The 17,461-nt window shown below is 40.1% G+C and overlaps 3 protein-coding genes across 4 annotated transcripts; all 3 read right to left on the minus strand.

Annotated features, from left to right (window-relative positions):
* Window positions 1-2,457: 2,457 nt before the first annotated feature.
* Window positions 2,458-6,223, minus strand: LOC127773776 (uncharacterized). 2 transcript variants are annotated; one of them, XM_052299952.1, is made up of 5 exons: window positions 6,083-6,223; window positions 5,653-5,738; window positions 3,648-4,379; window positions 3,368-3,523; window positions 2,458-3,267 (listed from the first exon to the last, which is right to left on the minus strand). In XM_052299952.1, exons 1-5 carry the CDS (start codon window positions 6,150-6,152, stop codon window positions 2,875-2,877), a joined length of 1,437 nt encoding a protein of 478 aa, XP_052155912.1. In that variant the 5' UTR covers window positions 6,153-6,223; the 3' UTR covers window positions 2,458-2,874. The 2 variants fall into 2 exon arrangements, with proteins under 2 accessions (XP_052155912.1, XP_052155910.1); XM_052299950.1 differs by having other exon boundaries at window positions 3,648-4,436.
* A 2,131-nt stretch (window positions 6,224-8,354) lies between these two features.
* Window positions 8,355-9,369, minus strand: LOC127773354 (protein ETHYLENE-INSENSITIVE 3-like 2). Its single transcript, XM_052299417.1, has 2 exons — window positions 9,143-9,369; window positions 8,355-9,062 (listed from the first exon to the last, which is right to left on the minus strand). Exons 1-2 carry the CDS (start codon window positions 9,215-9,217, stop codon window positions 8,355-8,357), a joined length of 783 nt encoding a protein of 260 aa, XP_052155377.1. The 5' UTR covers window positions 9,218-9,369.
* A 571-nt stretch (window positions 9,370-9,940) lies between these two features.
* Window positions 9,941-16,368, minus strand: LOC127773784 (homeobox protein knotted-1-like 10). Its single transcript, XM_052299960.1, has 5 exons — window positions 15,540-16,368; window positions 15,228-15,350; window positions 14,969-15,107; window positions 10,570-10,820; window positions 9,941-10,482 (listed from the first exon to the last, which is right to left on the minus strand). The coding sequence occupies exons 1-5, from the start codon at window positions 15,768-15,770 to the stop codon at window positions 10,291-10,293; spliced, it is 936 nt and encodes a 311-aa protein (XP_052155920.1). The 5' UTR covers window positions 15,771-16,368; the 3' UTR covers window positions 9,941-10,290.
* Between the last annotated feature and the right edge of the window lie 1,093 nt (window positions 16,369-17,461).

The raw sequence follows: 17,461 nt of genomic DNA on the forward strand, positions 1-17,461 counted from the left end.
GATTTTAATATTGAAATTACAGTGTTTTTTCTATGTAAATATGGTAGAAATGCACTGTAATTTTTGTGTGTACACTAGGAAGGGATTAGAAACTAATTGTGCTTTTTGGTGGCAAGTTAACAATATTCTCTGGACTATTCTATATGATTAGTTTGAATTTGTAACTTTAAGATGAAACCATTCATTTTTATAAAATTTTCAAGTTATTATTCTGCATTTGTTTTCATTTATATATAATGAAACAGAACCTGAAAACATACCTGGTAATTTCTTGATAGTTTTCATATCCTATCCCTTTTGGCCGAAACTAAAAAAAAAACTAAAACTTAAGATTGTAAATCATTAGTGCAAAAATCATAGAATTCATAACAATATTCCAGATTTTCAATTTGAAATTTGAACAAAAATACAACCAGAAACAACCACTTGGAAGATTCCAGAATTTTATTTTTTTTAAGTATATGCTAAAATTCATTTGATGTTTTCATAACCTACTCTTTCCTTCATGAATCTAATACAGAGAATTAACATAATTACTGGAAAACGGAGAATATAAATGAAAATAGTACTAATCCTCTAACTACAAATTTTGGTGTCACTTACATGATTTTAGTACTGGAATTACAGTGTTTTTTCTTTGTAATTCTCATACAAAATCACTGTAATTTGAAATATAATTTTTAGAATGGTGATGAATGTTGTGAACTTGTGATGCTTTGTTTGCTTCATATGGGTGAAAACTTGTTGGTGGATAACACAATTCCAGATTCAGAGTGATTTTTTTTGTATGTTTTACTTAGATGGGATTAGGAAGATAGTGTGCCTGACATTGTGTTTTGTCACATCTGGAGTCTGGAGCAATGTCTCTGATTGGGAAGTTATTTCTAAATTACAGTGCAAACTTTGACACTGAAACATTTTTCGGAGTCATTATTCTTTGTGTGTGGGATGCGACTTTGTGTTTAGGAACAATGTCTGGATCGTTTATAATTTGTTGTGGTTTGAATTCTATAGTTTGCTGTTATTTTTGCTTTGCACTGAAGTGTATGCATTATAGTATTCTTATTCTGTTGTACTATGAATTTCTGAATTTTCTCCTAATCAGTTGATATGCAGTGATATGTGTGTTTTCTGAATATTCTGAATGAGTTATGGTCTGAATTTTGAATGTGCTGTCAATTTGTATCAGTAAAGTTTTTATTCAACTAATTTTTTATCAGACTTTTCCATGTTGATTAATTTTGACATATAAAGATTTGCGAATGATTCAGACAGTTTCAGAGATAAACAGTAAGTACAATTTCAGAGATAAAATTTTTTTTTCTTCACCTGAATTTGATTCCTTTGTTTTTAATCCAGTGATTCCATTTTTTAAATATGATATTCAAATCTGATTCTTGCAAGATTAAAGTATGTTGTTCAAGACTTTCAAATTGTATCTGCTTTTAAAAATAATTTTGTAGTTCCAGATTCAGAGTTTGTTTTATCTAGTGTGTTTCTACTTTTTATTTTTCTCAGATCCGCAACAGTGTAACTGAAATAAAGGAAAGAGAAAGCATCAGTGCTAACATAGTTATATCCCAAGAGATAGTCCCATTGGACTTGCTATTACCAAAATCATCAGTGCTTGCATCTTATGTGTGTGTGGTTGAAAAATTGGTGTAATCTTTTGGTGGACACAGTTGTTTACAGTGATATGTCACATTTTACATTTCCTGTGATCTATCTCTAGAGTTTTTAGTGAACTGGTGGTTTGATCATGCTTTTCCACATTGATTATTTTTTATAGAAGAAAAGATTTGGAAGGAGAATAATCAGAGGAAGATTAAGAACAAATATCAGCAAAGATCACCAAGCACAAATTTCTGAACATCATAACTCAGAAGAAGAATTTGTATAATTTTTGAATTGTTTTTGGGCTCAAAATCTATTATACGATGGGCCTTTAAATTTGTTTATCCTATTTATGTTGTTATTTCAAAGATTTTCAGTTTGGACTTTTTATTTGGGCCCAAAATAAATCTAGCCCCTAATAGATGGGCTTCTGAATACACTTTTCCTGGCCTGTTTCATACTATTTTTCTTTTTCTTTATAATTTATATGATACAAATCCTTTGGTTGTTGGATCCTGATCGGAGCGTCAAAAAATTTGACAGATTGGAGGGTATGTTTTCTGTCGAATGAGCAGTAGAGCTTCAGCACTGCCTCCTTGTATCTTTTCTACCTCAAGTTTATTTTTTCTCGAATATGTGTTGAATGTTGTAGTTGTTGTGTCTTCCCCTTTGTTTCATTTCTGCTGATCTAGTTGACGTGTCATGAGTTCATGAATTATGATCATGCTTAGTACATAAGGTACATATAGTAATATATTTAAATCTTTAATGAGCATACTACAAGTTCATGAATCATTTTATCTGCTTTGTTGAATTTGTGTTCTCCTGACTAGTTGTGCTAGTTCGTATGTGCCATCTTGTTTATCATCTATCAAAGAAATTGGAATATGCTTCAGGCTTAGTGATGTTGTCCTCTGTATATTCGGAGAAATTTGATAATTTATCACTTATTTTGTTGCCAATTGCTTTAATTGACACTTGTGAGGATGACATGTGGGATCATCTCAGTGAATGAAGGGCTTGTTCAGATTGTAGCCAAAATAAACCTTGTTGGCAATATTGTAAAATTTTTGACAGGATTTCTTATCTATTTACCAAATTTGACAACAAACTAAACGTATATATTTTTTTTGGCAACTTTGTCAAAAAAATGGTTTGGTTGAAAATAACATCAATCTGAACAACCCCGAAAGCGGGCCAAGATGTCAAATAATCTATAGCTAGCACCTAGCAGCAGATTTGTATCATGTACCATCATCATCATGATGATGCACAGAAGGAATAACACCGTGCACAAGGCTCCACAACAGTCAGGTTAACTTCAGGCGGAACTTCATCCTGAATGTAACTTCTTATAGCCGCGACCGCTCTAAAGGCTTCGTCAAGCACAACCTTGTTGAAGGGACTGTAAGGTGGAATATATTCCTTGGAACAGCAACTATTGTGTCGAAGGGTGTTGAGCACAAGGCGCTCTAGCGAGACCGCCTTCTTGACAATGCAACATGTTAGCTCAACCAAGCCCTTGGCCGAGCTGAACCCCATGATCTCCACACTCTTGAGGCGGTCATGGCGGTGTAGTTCAGGAAACTGCCTCAGATGCGCAGAGGAACCTCCTCCGAAAACTGATTCGTGCTCCATGCGTCCCTGAGATACCTGAAGAAAATGGCAAAGGGAATTGAATCAAGAAATGGATTCAGCAGAGTGATCAGAAGGCATATCTTTGCACGAGGATTATATAAGATGAACAACGCACATCCAAGAACAAAGTCTCCAAGGAAGGAGACGCATCTAAGAAAGACACCAGAGAAAAATAATCATAGGATGGGGAGAAGGCCGATCCTGATATCATAGAAATGGTCAGGTGCTTGAGGTGGAGGAATTTGCTAGGCAACATTGGCGTGTTAACCACCTGCACAGCAACAAATATGTCATGTTCAGATTCTCTAATTATATACATAGGGCAGCTTATGACTACTGCAATACGACGTATGTATCGCTGCTACTCTGCAGCATAACTCACAAGAGTGTTATACCTCATTAAGTGAACGTAGTAAAAGTCTCTGAAGATTTGGCATAATGGACGGAAGCTCAACACGAGCATGACAGGCGCAGTTTGCACGCCGCAGGGTTAAGTCCTTCATTTGCAATGCTTCACCAGGTGAGAATTTTATCTTAGCTTTGTCAACGTTTACTCGCGAGAGATTTGGAGCTTTGCACTCTATCACTTCCAGCCCCTGACATAGCATAACGCCCAGGGAGTTGAGCTGCTGCAAGCAGGGTATCTTCAGGATAACTATGTCCTTGATATCAATGAGCTGCAACCTCTCCAAAGCAAGGGAGTTGGAAAGAAGGCACTCTAATTCATCCCCCGTAATACGCACAGAATTCAGATACAGAGTTGTTAGGCTTCTCAAGGGCCCAACTTCAACCGTTGGATGGAAGGCACAAAACTTAAGTTCAAGATACCGAATTGACTTTCTAACCCCATCAGATAAAAGCGAGCATGGGAAGTTGTACTTTTCATGTAGCCTAAGGGTGAGCTCTTCAATCCCTGCTGTAAATGCAACCTGGAGCCAACTGTTGACATAAGGAAAAGTAGCGTGATCATCATTTAAATTAAGTGTCAATGTCTTCAAGCCAATGGCTGAGTGGTTTCTCAGAATGTTGTCAACTTTGCAGCTGAAAGTTTGTCCGTATGGAATCCAGCACAGACTCATCTGATTCAAGGTGAGGTTGGGAAGACATCTCCAGGAACGTAGAAAAGACTGAGAAATGCAAGCAGAACGAGCAGCATCACACAAGTGTATATAATGCCAGATGTCCTGCGTGCAAATGCATCGGTCAAAATTTCAACATTAAAACCAAATGGAATCTCAATCAGAGAATGAAAAAATAGCATAACCACATGGAGGACCAAGGAACCGCTCTACATGGTTGCACACAATGTGTTGCATTTCATAGGTAGATGATGCAATTGAATGTAACAGTAGAAGATAAACTGAATAGAGCATCGCATACAGAAGTTTTTTCCTACAATGCTAGCAGTGGCTTTCTTTTTTCCCCAGATATCGCATACAGAAAAGACAGTTTCTACTGGATTAACTACAGTGATATCTATCCTTACTTGCACAGAGCACAATATATGATACCATAGTTAGGATGATGTTTTATTGAGCATTGGAACGCAGGATTCTCAAAAAACAGGATGATGGACATTGGCCAACATAAAAGGCAGCCATCTTATTAGGCTATACCTTCTAAGCAAGCGAGGCTGCGAGAGACAGTCTTAAATTTTACAGTAGGTGCATCAATACAGAGGTATCTAACAAAAAAAATTGATATCCTCTATACTTAAAGAAATGTATAATATGTATTATGGGGAGAAGATGAATGCAATCTCAATGTGTTTAAGAACAAGTGCTTTATGACTGCTTTGAGAAAGACTCTGATGGTGACTATATGATCTGCAAAGGCTGGTAAAACATGGTCGAATCTCTTTATAAGCCACAAAAGTGGACTGCTCACAATTGAGAATTCCTAGGCTGTTATGATTATATTGTATATTTTATCAGAAAACAGTGCGTAACTGTATCAACTATCAAACAGCATCAACAGACATGTCTCATTATCGGTACATATCCTCAGGTTCTAGATGGCAGGTCAAGTAAGAAAAGAATGGATCCAAGAAGCTGAGAAATTTTGAGGTAATGTACCCTTCGTAGATAATACTAAAATGGAATATATATAGATAAGTATAGATTAGAGACAGTGATATATTACTGCCCGTTGCACTTGCACAGTTAAGTTTAGAACAAAGCAATGCTACTAGTGATTTTTTTTTTTACTAGGGATGTAGGACCATGACCAATTGCAGAACTAAGGTTTTTTTCTTAATTTTTTTCTCTCTGTGTGTGTGTTCGTAGGAAACATTCAACAAGCATATATATTACTAATGTACTAGGAAGGTTAATTAGAGCAGTGATGTTGAAATTAAGCTTGCAATCTAATAACCTCCATGAGAATTTTATGCTGCTGTACCTCAGGAAGGAATGGGATTGGAGATCCCAATGTTGATGCACCATGTTGGGAATCATCATCTCCAACGCGTTGAACAACCGATCCATCTGCAACCCAACAAGCATATGGCATGAATAGACCAGATAGAGAGAACCAGCAGAAGAAAGAAAAGGTAACGACAATCTCTTGAAATCTCCTCCCAGAACCGAAATTCTATACGAATCAACCAAGGGTGCTGCTAAAAATACCTAAAATGGGGTCAAAAGGAGCTCGATTGGAGACCTAAAACCTCAAAAAGGAAAAAAAAATCCTAATTTGGTATCCGTCTTACACTAGACCAAATCAACCAGTTTACGAAGAATAGATTAAAAAGATCCACTTGTTTTTTTTCTTAACTAAACAAAACAGCAACCGATCAGAGAACGAGAGGGAGAGGGCGAGAGGCAATTACTCTGCGGGGCTACGATTTGCTTCTCGAGCTGCAGCGCCATGGCCGGGGCGGACGACGGATTTGTCTCCATTGGCTTGGATTGGATCGCCGGCGCCGCTGGCCGTCGACTCTTGGGTTTTCTTTTTCTTTTTTTTTTTTTGAGTTGCCGGTCGGGGAAATTTAACGAGTAGCAGCTGACTCGTATTCGTATTCTATCGCGAAAAAAAAAAGACTCGTATTCGTATTCATATTTCTTTTTTTTTTTGGTTTTGAAACTTGCTCGTATTCGTATTTTGATATACAATTGGCTAAGTAAATTTCAGCAAGTATTATTGCCTTGCTTCGTTACACACGAAAACAATTGTGGCTTTGTTCTTTACCGTTGATTGGACATACGCATTACATGCAATTGTTTTGTAAGAGATTTGCTCCGGCCCAACAATACCTTGAGGTATCGGTGCTTATGGTAACAAATCATCTCCGATCGTTGGATTTAGCAATACCTATCCCACCGACCTAAATCCAACGATTGAAAATAATTTAGTACTGCGAGGTATCAGTAACTTTTTGCTGGACTAGAGTAAATCTCGTTTTATAAAGATGAGATAAATATTACTTCCTCTATTTTCTACGAGGATCGATGCATTTGCTTTAAATATGTGTTCAAATTCATATATGGATGTTAGTAAAATAGACAAGTAATGAAGAAACAAAAAAAAATCTACAGTACCACTAACATCTGGTAAAATATCTATATTAATAGTGGTGAACTGGTGATGTCCATTCCTATATCGCTCTTACCACTAATATCTGGATCCCACAAATCACCTTTCAACAAGTTCTCCCCTATTTCACTATTGGTTTTCTCCAAAATTTAAAATCGGTTGTTTTGTTCAATAAGAAAAATAATAATATTACTTAAACTAAATAAGTGTTTATTAACTGATTTAATAAGTTAGAAATTTAATATGTTTTTCGTTGTCACGGACGGGCTTTAGGCTATTAATGTGAAATGGGAGGGAGCAGATACTATTAACTCATACTGCCTCCGTCTCAAAATATAAGTATTTTTACTATTAACTCATTCTCTCTCCGTCTTAAAATATAAGTATTTTTAGCTATAAATATAGACAACTATGTGTCCAGATTCATAGTTAAAGTTGTTATATTTTGAAACGGATGTATGTAGTAGACTGTAACAGTAATAGTTAAAATCAAAGTTGGTCCATCAACCTCTTTTTTCTAAAGTTGGTTGATAGGATAACTTCCTTTCTTGCCAAAGCTGGTTCATCCAGACTGTTTAGTGCTTATAACTCTTATTAGCAATATTTGTTAACTAAGGCCTCAAAAGAAGTTGATCAGTTTCATATCAAAATCCATCCGTCCCTAAAAGTGTAACTACTTCTAGTGTCTAATTCTCTACCTATTGCTTCGTCTGAATCAATTACAATCATTCTCAATTTAATTTTATCACTACCCTTAAACCCATTCATGTCCGTTAAAAAGTTTAATTTCACCTCTATTATTATAAACCCCCTAAAAGACTATCCGAGAAGTGCTTATAGTTGAACTATGAGACTAGGTAGCAAATATCCAACCATCAAAATGTTCCATTAAAATATTGCGCTAGCTTTTCCAAACATTTTAAAAGCAACCCAACATTTTTTTAGAAAAGCGCCGCATTAGCTTTCTCTCTCTGTTTTTTTTTTAAAAAAACTAGATTTTCCATTATTATTATTTTTTTATACACAGTACAACGCACATTTATTTTTATTATGCAATAATAATACATTTTCTTTCATCGGAATGATTGGTAGAGAAAGGAAAGGAAAAGGTACCTGGACTGTAGAGTTGTACCTGGGCTGGGCCTCCTGTTTGGGCCCAGGCCCACCCGAACGTTGCGACGTTTAGGGCTACATTTTAGGAATAAGTTCATATGAGGTCCCTTTAACTTGTCTACGAATCCGATTTTCGTCCCCCAACCGAAAAACCAGATACAACGGATCCCTCAACTGTCAAAATCGGTGCAGATGAGGTCCCTCGGTGGTTTGGAAGGCGGTTTTGGCTGACGTGGCGCCTACGTGGCTAAATTGACTCGGTCTCTATCTGATGTGGCACTGACGTAGCGTTTACGTGGCAATTCGATTTAAGAAAAACAATAAACCTTGTGGGACCCACATATTTCACACACAAATTAATAAAAAATGGTAGGCCCGACGTGTCATTCTTACCCATCCTCTTCTTCCTCCTCTTTCCCATCTCACCTTTCTTCCTCTCTCTCCCCTCTTCTCTCTCAGGCGCGACGGAGAGGGAGCGGCGCGCGGCGGCGGCGGCGGCGGGAGAGGATGCCGTCGAGGTCGGAGGGCGGCGTGGAGGATGGTGGAAATGAGGGCGGGGGCCACGATGGTGAGGGCACGACGAACTCGGGCCACCACGCCTCTGTCCCCTCCGGCCACCACGGCGGCGGCACGCCCTTCTGAAGCGGAAAGCGGCGCTTCGGCGGGTCGTAGTGCTGCGTGAGCGCCGAGAGCAACGAGGTGTACTGCAGCTTGTGCAGGAAGTGCGGCCCTGCCGGTGCGGCACCGACGTCGTCGTCGCGCCCCGGCATGGCGTTGTCGGCCTGGTACTTGGCTATGGCGGCCGGGCTGTTGCGGTCGAAGCGGACCTTCTCCTTCCACCAGGAGCGGAGGTTGTCGGAGGCGCTGCTCACCGGCTTGCCCTTCTCCGGGATGATGCCGTACACGAACCCCTGCGCGTTGCACACCTCCATCATCTTGAGCATGTACTTGAGGATCTCGTCTTGCGCGCGCGACAACTTCTTCCGCCGCGCCTGCTGCTGCTCATGCAAGCTCCGCCGGCGGGAGATGAAGAGAGGGGAGATGGAGAGGAGGAAGAAGAGGATGGGTGAACACCGTGGCGAGGACCCCCATGAAGCAGCCGAAGCCGAGCACAACGGACCTCGACACGCGGAGTATTTGCTTGCCGAAGGTATCCAGTAGCCCTGCAAATTAATCAAATCAACAGCTAGTAATTAATTAATCAGCAGACGAAGATAATTACTACTGCTAGCTAGGTACGTACGTTGTCGACGAAGACCGTTCCGAAGTTGTCGACGATGTTGATGGTACCGAAGACGAGTCCCCCCGAGCTGAGCATGGTGAGGTAGGAGCCCTTGAAGTTGCCGCCGACGGGGCCGCACGCCTGAGCCCCAAAAATTTTAAATTAATTTATGTGTTAAACTGATATGTGGATCCCACAAGGTTTATTGTTTTTCTTAGATTGAATTGCCATATCAGATAAAGATCGAGTCAAATTAGCCACGTATGCGCCACGTCAGCCAAAACCACCGTCCAAACCGCCGAGGGACCTCATGGTTTTGGCAGTTGAGGGACACGTTGTATCTAGTTTTACGGTTGAAGGATGAAAATAAGATTCGTCGATAAGGTAAGGGACCTCAGATGAACTTATTCCTTTTGTTAACTTGCATGCATACTCCGGTATGAACAGCCAGCCCACCTGATTAATGGACCTGGGCTGCCATGTGTGTTCTGAATGATGGGCTCATTGCAGACATCTCTAGCTGGGCCTCAACTTGAAATCCAAGAACTGCCCAGATTCATAATTAGTCTTCAAAAATGAAATTGTGAACAATTCTTGCTTCTTCTTGTTGTTACGAAGGGAAGTACTAGTCTCTTTTACTCCAGTTGATGATTGACATGAAGGATATAACCACAAGATGAAGCTAACTTGTGCATATCCTGAGCTGCCACCCGAACACAAACTTCTTATCAACATTCAACAATACTAAGTGCTAAAATTGGTCACAATTAGACACAGACATCACACATGTGCATGCCAACAATTGGCAGCAATATGAAATGCAAGGGAAAAAATAAGTATCTTTATTATTGCTACATGTTACTATTACTCATAGTTCACTCTTTCCTGTCTAAAATGGTTTTAACTGGGGATGCAGTTGTCAGGGATACAAACAATTAATTAATGTTATGGTAGCTGAATGCAGGCAAGTTTTTACAGGTCATCCCAACTCCCTCTTACAACACCATATACACAATAATTTCGACAAAATGATGAGGTTATTGATTGATTTCATCTTTTTTTCCTTTTAATATATGATCATCCCTTGCTCCTCACAGAGGGTGTAGCAGCAGGTAATACCTGCCAATGTCTGTTGCAAGGTGCTACATTTAATTCGGAGTGCAATCTGATCACGGACCAATTGTTCCGGTGTCGAAGTACAGTGTCGTCCCGGAGGAGGATCCTCCGGTGACCCCCTCCATGAGCGCGAACCGCATGTCCTCCGATGGCTTCCAGTGCCTCTTCCTCTGGTTGATGAACCAGTTGTTGATCTGCTTCGGGTCGAGGCCAGTCATCGCGGCCAGCCTCACCTTATCCTCTTCCTGTGAAAGATCAATTGGAAGACAGAGTCCCAGGTCAGTGTGGGTTAGAGGCTTTTGTGTGTCGAAAAGGCGTTTTCGCGACATTACCGTGGGGTAAGGCCAACGGTAATGTGTGTTCCACCAGTCCATAAGTGCCGATCGCGCGTCTTTCGGTAGTTTCCCTTTCTTCCTCTTCTTCAAGAACTCGGACCGGAGGCGGCTGAGGCAGCCACTGTACTTCTTGAGCAACATCTCTTTGAGCTCATGGTCAGCCAAGCGGGAGCTGTGTTCTTGCCCAAAATCTGCTGCATCGGCGTCTCCTGAGCACGGCTCATCCTCTGAAGACCCCACCATTTCATCTTGCATATAGACATGTTACAAATCAGGGGCAGTTTGAAATAAAATGTCATGTATAAAATTAAGCTCAGATTATGTGGCAGGATTACAACATTAACCATGAAAAGCAGCAGTCTCTTCACAAACCGAACAAGAGCCCAATCATCAGTAAGCAAGATAATGCAGAGATTCCAGAGAATCGGCTGTTTGCAGTGCCATAACCAATGAACTATCAGACTTACTAATTACTAATAACAGGCTGTTTAGGGAGGCTACAGACAGAATGCTTCTTAAGTTATCTCATGAATAGGCAAACAGAGTTACTTAAGTGCTGATTTTTTTTTTTTGCCTTACACTATATTGGACAAGATATTATCAGAAACAAATGTAGTCAGATGTTACATTGCTGAACCTCCACATATTCTCTACGATTTGCAGTGCGTAAATGTTGGATAATATTTTCTTTTATGACTTGACACGGTGAGTCAATGGAATATGCAGCAGCTTGTCTAAAATAGGATCAAAACCAGTTTAATACAATTGAACAAACACTAAAAAAATGAAGTACAATCCATCACCAGAACTGCGCAGTGTGGGAATACTTTAGAATATAAGAATGCAATTCCCGCAACATGATCATTAAGTCTTATAAATACAAAAATTTGAATGAAAACGACACAGATAATGCACTGTGCCCCTGTCCATCGTAATCCTCCATCACCCATTTTAAGTTACCATTTTATCAATGTCAATCTTTTTTGCTCATTTCCATTAAATATGCAGTGTTCCATGCCAAACCATCTTTCAGGTCATAGTATTAGCTTAGCGCACCCTTTAACAATTATCAAGAATTATTCTTTTCGACCATAAACTGTGCATCAGGACATTTAGTTCTGCTTCAATGGTAGTCCATGATTCCTGTATGAAGCTACTGAAGTTATGCCATGGATTCATGATATCTTTACTTGAGATCTACAAGCTACATGGTCTCATTTCATTCAATTCAGTGTAGTAACTCATGCAATATTTTTAAGGCTAGAATCATTTTGGTCAAGTGATATCAAATGTAACATAAGAACTGCTCCCCTCCAGCTTCAAATCAGAAGTACAATTTTTGTGGTTCTGTTTCAAAATATAAGCCAGGCATGCAAAATTAATTACTTTACTTTCCCCTCAGTTATCTTCCCTTTCTCTACAACATTCACAAGTAAGCACTCACACTGCGTCACTAACTTTGGTCTCTAATACCACAGGGCATTAACAAGGATATCATGATTATTTCCTTCTACAATTCACTCAACCATATAATCTTCTTATATCACACATATCTGATCGAAATATGCATTGTAAGAAAAGGTTGGAGAGTACCTACATTTCAACTATATATTGTGATTTATGCTTTAGCAGTGAATTGTATGTCACCTGCTTGCAAACATGATGCCCTAATAACTATTGCTGGAAGGGACACCATAATTAAGTAGACCACCCAATTAATTAAAAACAATATTTGACATATAGTTGGAATAAATCTGAATTGAGGTACACAATTAAGGTTGCCATGCATATACATTACACCTATCTAGTATAACTACTGGGCTTGACCAGTAGTGTCCCTAAACTTTTAATCTAATATAACTCCCTAAACTTTTAATTTTGGAACACATTAAGTACTAGTTCACCACCAATCCACCATAAGTGATATACAATCATCCGTTTTTACTATCCTTGAACAAAAATCATGAAAGCTCTAATCATTACATCTATCTTGAAGTCATTTGTTCTCAACTTCTGTAGAATATTTAATAAACAGAGCTTGTCTATACTAGAATAAGAATGTTAGTACCTTGCTAAACCTGAGCAAAGTATGTATTATGCATATATTCTTAGGGGATATATCATATATGTGTTTCAGTTTTTTTAGAATCCATAATTGTGTTCAACAAAATGGTTCCGAGTGCCAATAGTTATGCATGTGATCATCCATTTAATTAGTTGGTAATATGTAGGTGATCACATCAAATTTAAGCAGATACATTTGCATTTTGTGAACTAGGAATCACATGTGCAGGGAGAGAAAAGAGAGAAAAGGAGCGTATTAGAATTTTCAAAGAAAAGTAAAAAATAAGATCTATGAGCTCACGTTTATTTTCCTATGTAATGGGGGCTAGGGGCCTAAAGAAAACGATTCATAGGATTTTTGCAATCCTATTCCTTTGTTCCGAAGGATCTGATAAGAAATTTTTCCCAAGGAACAACATCCTCCAGAATTCTTATAAAATTTCTCCAATCGAAAGGAGCTTTGAGTATGAACCTAGAGGCAACAAACAAATCATTTACAAAGTGGATCAATATGTTAAAATCTAAACATGGAACAAAATAGGGTGTTGCATGGCTTTAGCTACTTATGATATGCTACCACCGAAAGCTACCTCCAACCAATTATTTTACTTCAACTTGCAAGTTTTTTATATTAATTTGTTTTCTTTAATTCTCTGCTCAGCAATACCAGGTTGCTGAAAGCCTGAAATAATTAAGCTCCTGAGAAGCAAGCACACCATGCATGCAATCGTATTTTCCCATTTGCAGTTAAAATAACATCATTATTTATGTTTTTCCTTACAGATTAGTGGGACCAGGCCCAATTAACATTTATTGCATAAATATCATATTTCACGCTCCTCTGATTTGTACTAGTAATTAAGATGCGTATTTCTACTCGGTGTTGTTCCAAAACATACTGAAAACAAGGAAAAGAAGACAGGAACTATTCTGACCACAGTTAGTACTGTTTGTGCAAGGTACTCCCTCCGTCCTATAAAAAAAACCAACTTCTAGCTATGAACCTGAGCGTAAGCTACGCCCAAAGTCGTAGTAAGAAGTTGGTTTTTATAGAACAGAGGGAGTAGTATTTACATTTCCACGGTAACAGTGTTATGGCACTCAATAATAAAATGTCCTTTTGACTTTATACTAAACATGTGAAATGTCCAAAAGCTAGCTTCAGTGTGTTTGATTGTGTTCATCAGTACAAAACTTGATCACCTGAAATTTTGTAGGGAGATGTCACAGTTTCAAGTGAGTTGTGGATGTATAATAGCTTAATTAATTAGTTATAATGGCTGCCATTAATTGATAATCATCATTCAAACTAAGAGCTTGTTATATTAGCCTCATCTCTCAAAGAGAAAGGACCTTGTTACTCTCTGATACTTTTGACTCGAAATGAGCCTAAAATTAAAGCATATGGGTTAAATCACATTGACAATGGGTTTATTCGGTAACTTTCAAACACCATCAAAATGTGCAACCTGCCACAATCTTGTGTGATTGTCAAATTGACAGAATATAATTAGGCGCAATATATCAAACTGAGAATTGAAAAGCACAAAACAGAAATGCATGCCCAATCCAAAACAAATCTTTTTGTTTCTTCGCACGGGGTAACACAACTCCAGGTTCCATTACCACAAGATAATGCATGGAAACAAACCAAAACAAATTACATATCGATTGTAATTAACTGCAAGCAAATTGAAGGAAATCCTTGTGTGATTGAAGCTGCAACCAAGGAGGAGCATGCAAAATCTTTTTACCTGACCCACCAGAGCTAGGAAAAAAAATCACCACTACTACAGCACTAGTAGTAATAACCAGCATGCAAGAGCAAGATTCTCTTTTCACAAAGCCAGCCATCCAATCCAAGCAGTGCCACTGCCACTAGCTACTTCCCCACCATGCAAGCTCAACTCACATCACTCCCCTCTCTCAAGTTCCATCCATCCATCACAAAGTCTATAATAGCAGGCATGCAGCGACAACTCCTCCATAGACTTGCAGTGAGAGAAATAGAGAGAGAGAGAGAGAGAGAGAGAGGAGACAGAAGCATGGCTATGGCAGTGTGCTGCTACTCCAACTCCACAGAAGCTTGGACAAAACCCTACACGAAGCTTTACTACTCGTCTGACACCCCTGTGCCCCATTTGCATGGACACGATTTGACCTCTCAAGAACTCACGCACGCACGCATTCATCACCAAACCCAACCATGCAATGTATCTGCAATCCACTAATGCACTTAGCTCGAGCGATCTTCTTCCTAGCTAGCAACAGTCGATCGAAGATGCAAAACACAATGGCGAAGCAAGCAATATATAATTTGTTGGTTATTTACCGGAGTTGTCGGTGGGCGGCGGCGCGCCGCCGCAGAGGGAGGCGAGCTGGGTGTGGATGCCGGTGAGGAAGGAGGCCGCCTCGTCGAACGGCCGCGTGAGTTCTTCCTTGTACCGCTCCAGCACCCGGCAGTACGTCTCCTGCTCCCGCCATTTATTCCAGATATATATCATTAATCACATGTAATAACAAGCACCAACCAATTATTCAATGATGAAATTAATCGACTGATCAGCCGTTCGTCCGACGAGCTAACGTACCATGAACTCGTCGAGCTCCGGATCGAGGCCAATTTCCCCGCCGGCTGTCGCGCCGCCGCCGCCGCCGCGCCCCTCCCGGCCGATCTCCTCCAGCAGCGTGGTCACCTCCGGCGGCGCACCAACCTGCCAAAAATTTAATCAAGAACCAAGAATCACACACATGCAACAAGCACGGATAAAAAGTATCATCAAATTATGCTTTCTTGGATGCATGGCGATTGAGCTCTAGCTACCACATGCAGCTCCGAAGGAGGAGGAGGAGAGGAAGAAGAAGAAGCGAGCGGAATTGGACATGGACAAGGACGAACACACCTTGCGGCATTCGATGTAGGCGGAGAGGAGGGAAGGGTAGCTCGGGTGGCCGGCGATCTGCGCCTTCATCAGCTCCGTCAGATCCGCCGCCGCCGCCGTCGTCGCCGGCGGTGGGGGATGCGGCGGCGAGCTCCCCCCTCCGGCGACCCCGGACGCCTCGCTGGCCGCACCTCCTCCTCCCCCACCGCCGCCGCGGGAGATTCCCGGGTGGATGCTGTACAGATCCTCCATGTCCAATCCCCTCTTCCCCCACCTCACCTCACCTCTAGCTACCTACCTAGCCAAGAAGCTTAGCTCAGCTTAGCTCAGCTCAGCTAGCTATCCAGTAGCTACTTCCTTCCTCCTCATCTACTGTACATCTCCACACATAATAATACTGAATCAGCAGCAGCAGCAGCTGGAGATGGATCAGCAGGTGTAAGCTTAAGCTGCTCCAAGTTCCAGCTTTCCAAGAAGAAGAAGAAGAAGAGAAAAGCTAGTAGGAAGGAGAAGAAGAGGAATTTGGCAGCGGATTGCACTGCAGCCTCTGCTGCTGGAGCAGCAGCTGCAGCTCCTCAGATCAGAAGGAGAAGGAGAAGCAGCTTCTGCAGGGTGCACTTGTAGGTAGCAGCGGCAGCAGCGGGATACATGGGTGCTTTGCTTGCTTTGCTTTGGGAGGATGGAGGAGTCACCTGCTTGTGTCTGCAGGCAGAGAGAAGAAGAGATCAGAATTCAGACAGACATGGAAACAAAGATTGGGAGAAAGGAAGGAATAGCTAAGCCAGCAACCTTTTTAATATAATTTTCTTCTAAACAAAAGCAACTAAGCAATTTTTTTTCAGAATTTTCTTAGGAGGTGTCATGACTCATGAGTCATGAGAGAGAGAGGGAGAGATAGGGCAATTGGAGCTTTTGCATGTGAGTCCTTGATGGAGCTGATATTTTTTTCGATGCCTTGTTTGAGCATGGAGCTTGATTAGTTTCTTTCTTTGTAAGTCAATGAGCTCAACCTAATTACTCAATCCAGATTTGTATTTAGTAAGAGACGTATATGATTGTCTGTTAAAATGTGAAAAATAATAAATAAACTCTATATTTTTGTTCATGTATTTCTTACTCGTAGACAATAGGTTAGAGCCACGTGTTAACGCACAACTGCACAAGCTTCTCGCCTGTACGCCGCACATCTAGCGGAAATTTGGTGTTTAGTTCACGTTAAAATTGAAATTTTGGTTTAGATTGGAACGATGTGACGAAAAAAATGGAAGTTTGGGTGTGTAGAAAAGCTTTGATGTGATGGAAAAGTTGAAAGTTTGAAGAAAAAATTTGAAACTAAACTCGGCCATGCTTGACTATACAGGTTGGAGCTGCACATCAGTAGCTGGAATAAGTAGTAGTAGCTGGTTAACAGTCAAACGATCCCTCAATTTTCAAGAGGAAATAGTACCCACAAAATCACTTCCCTTCTCTTTCGCTTTGAGCCATTTTGTTCTTTTATTAGAAAGATATTTAGTATGGCTTAACCTTTGAAATACATTACTCGTCTCTAGTTATATTTTCCAACCATTCAAACTTTTCTCATTTCGTCGACCTAAGTTAATTCCTCTTGAATTTGAACCATTGTTATACCACTCCCTCCGTCCTAGAATACTGGACATCGTAGCATAGTTGAGCCAAATTAGCTTTGGGTGAAAATGACCATATGGCCCTAATTTATTACTGGTTACTTTGAATGATCAGAATGAGTAATCATTTCAAACCAAGAATACACCAGCCGTTCCTGCCACAGAAAGAATTATGGATGAAGTGTTGTTCCTAATAATCGGTTAGTAAATTTTGAATCGTACGCTACTGCGCTGACCCCACGTTTCTACTACTTACCGAAACGTCAAGCATGGTGGGACAATATATAGAAAGTAAAACATCAAGTATACTGGAACAAA

Source organism: Oryza glaberrima, chromosome 5 (genome assembly GCF_000147395.1).
Source record: "Oryza glaberrima chromosome 5, OglaRS2, whole genome shotgun sequence".
NCBI classification, from domain to species: Eukaryota; Viridiplantae; Streptophyta; class Magnoliopsida; order Poales; family Poaceae; genus Oryza; species Oryza glaberrima.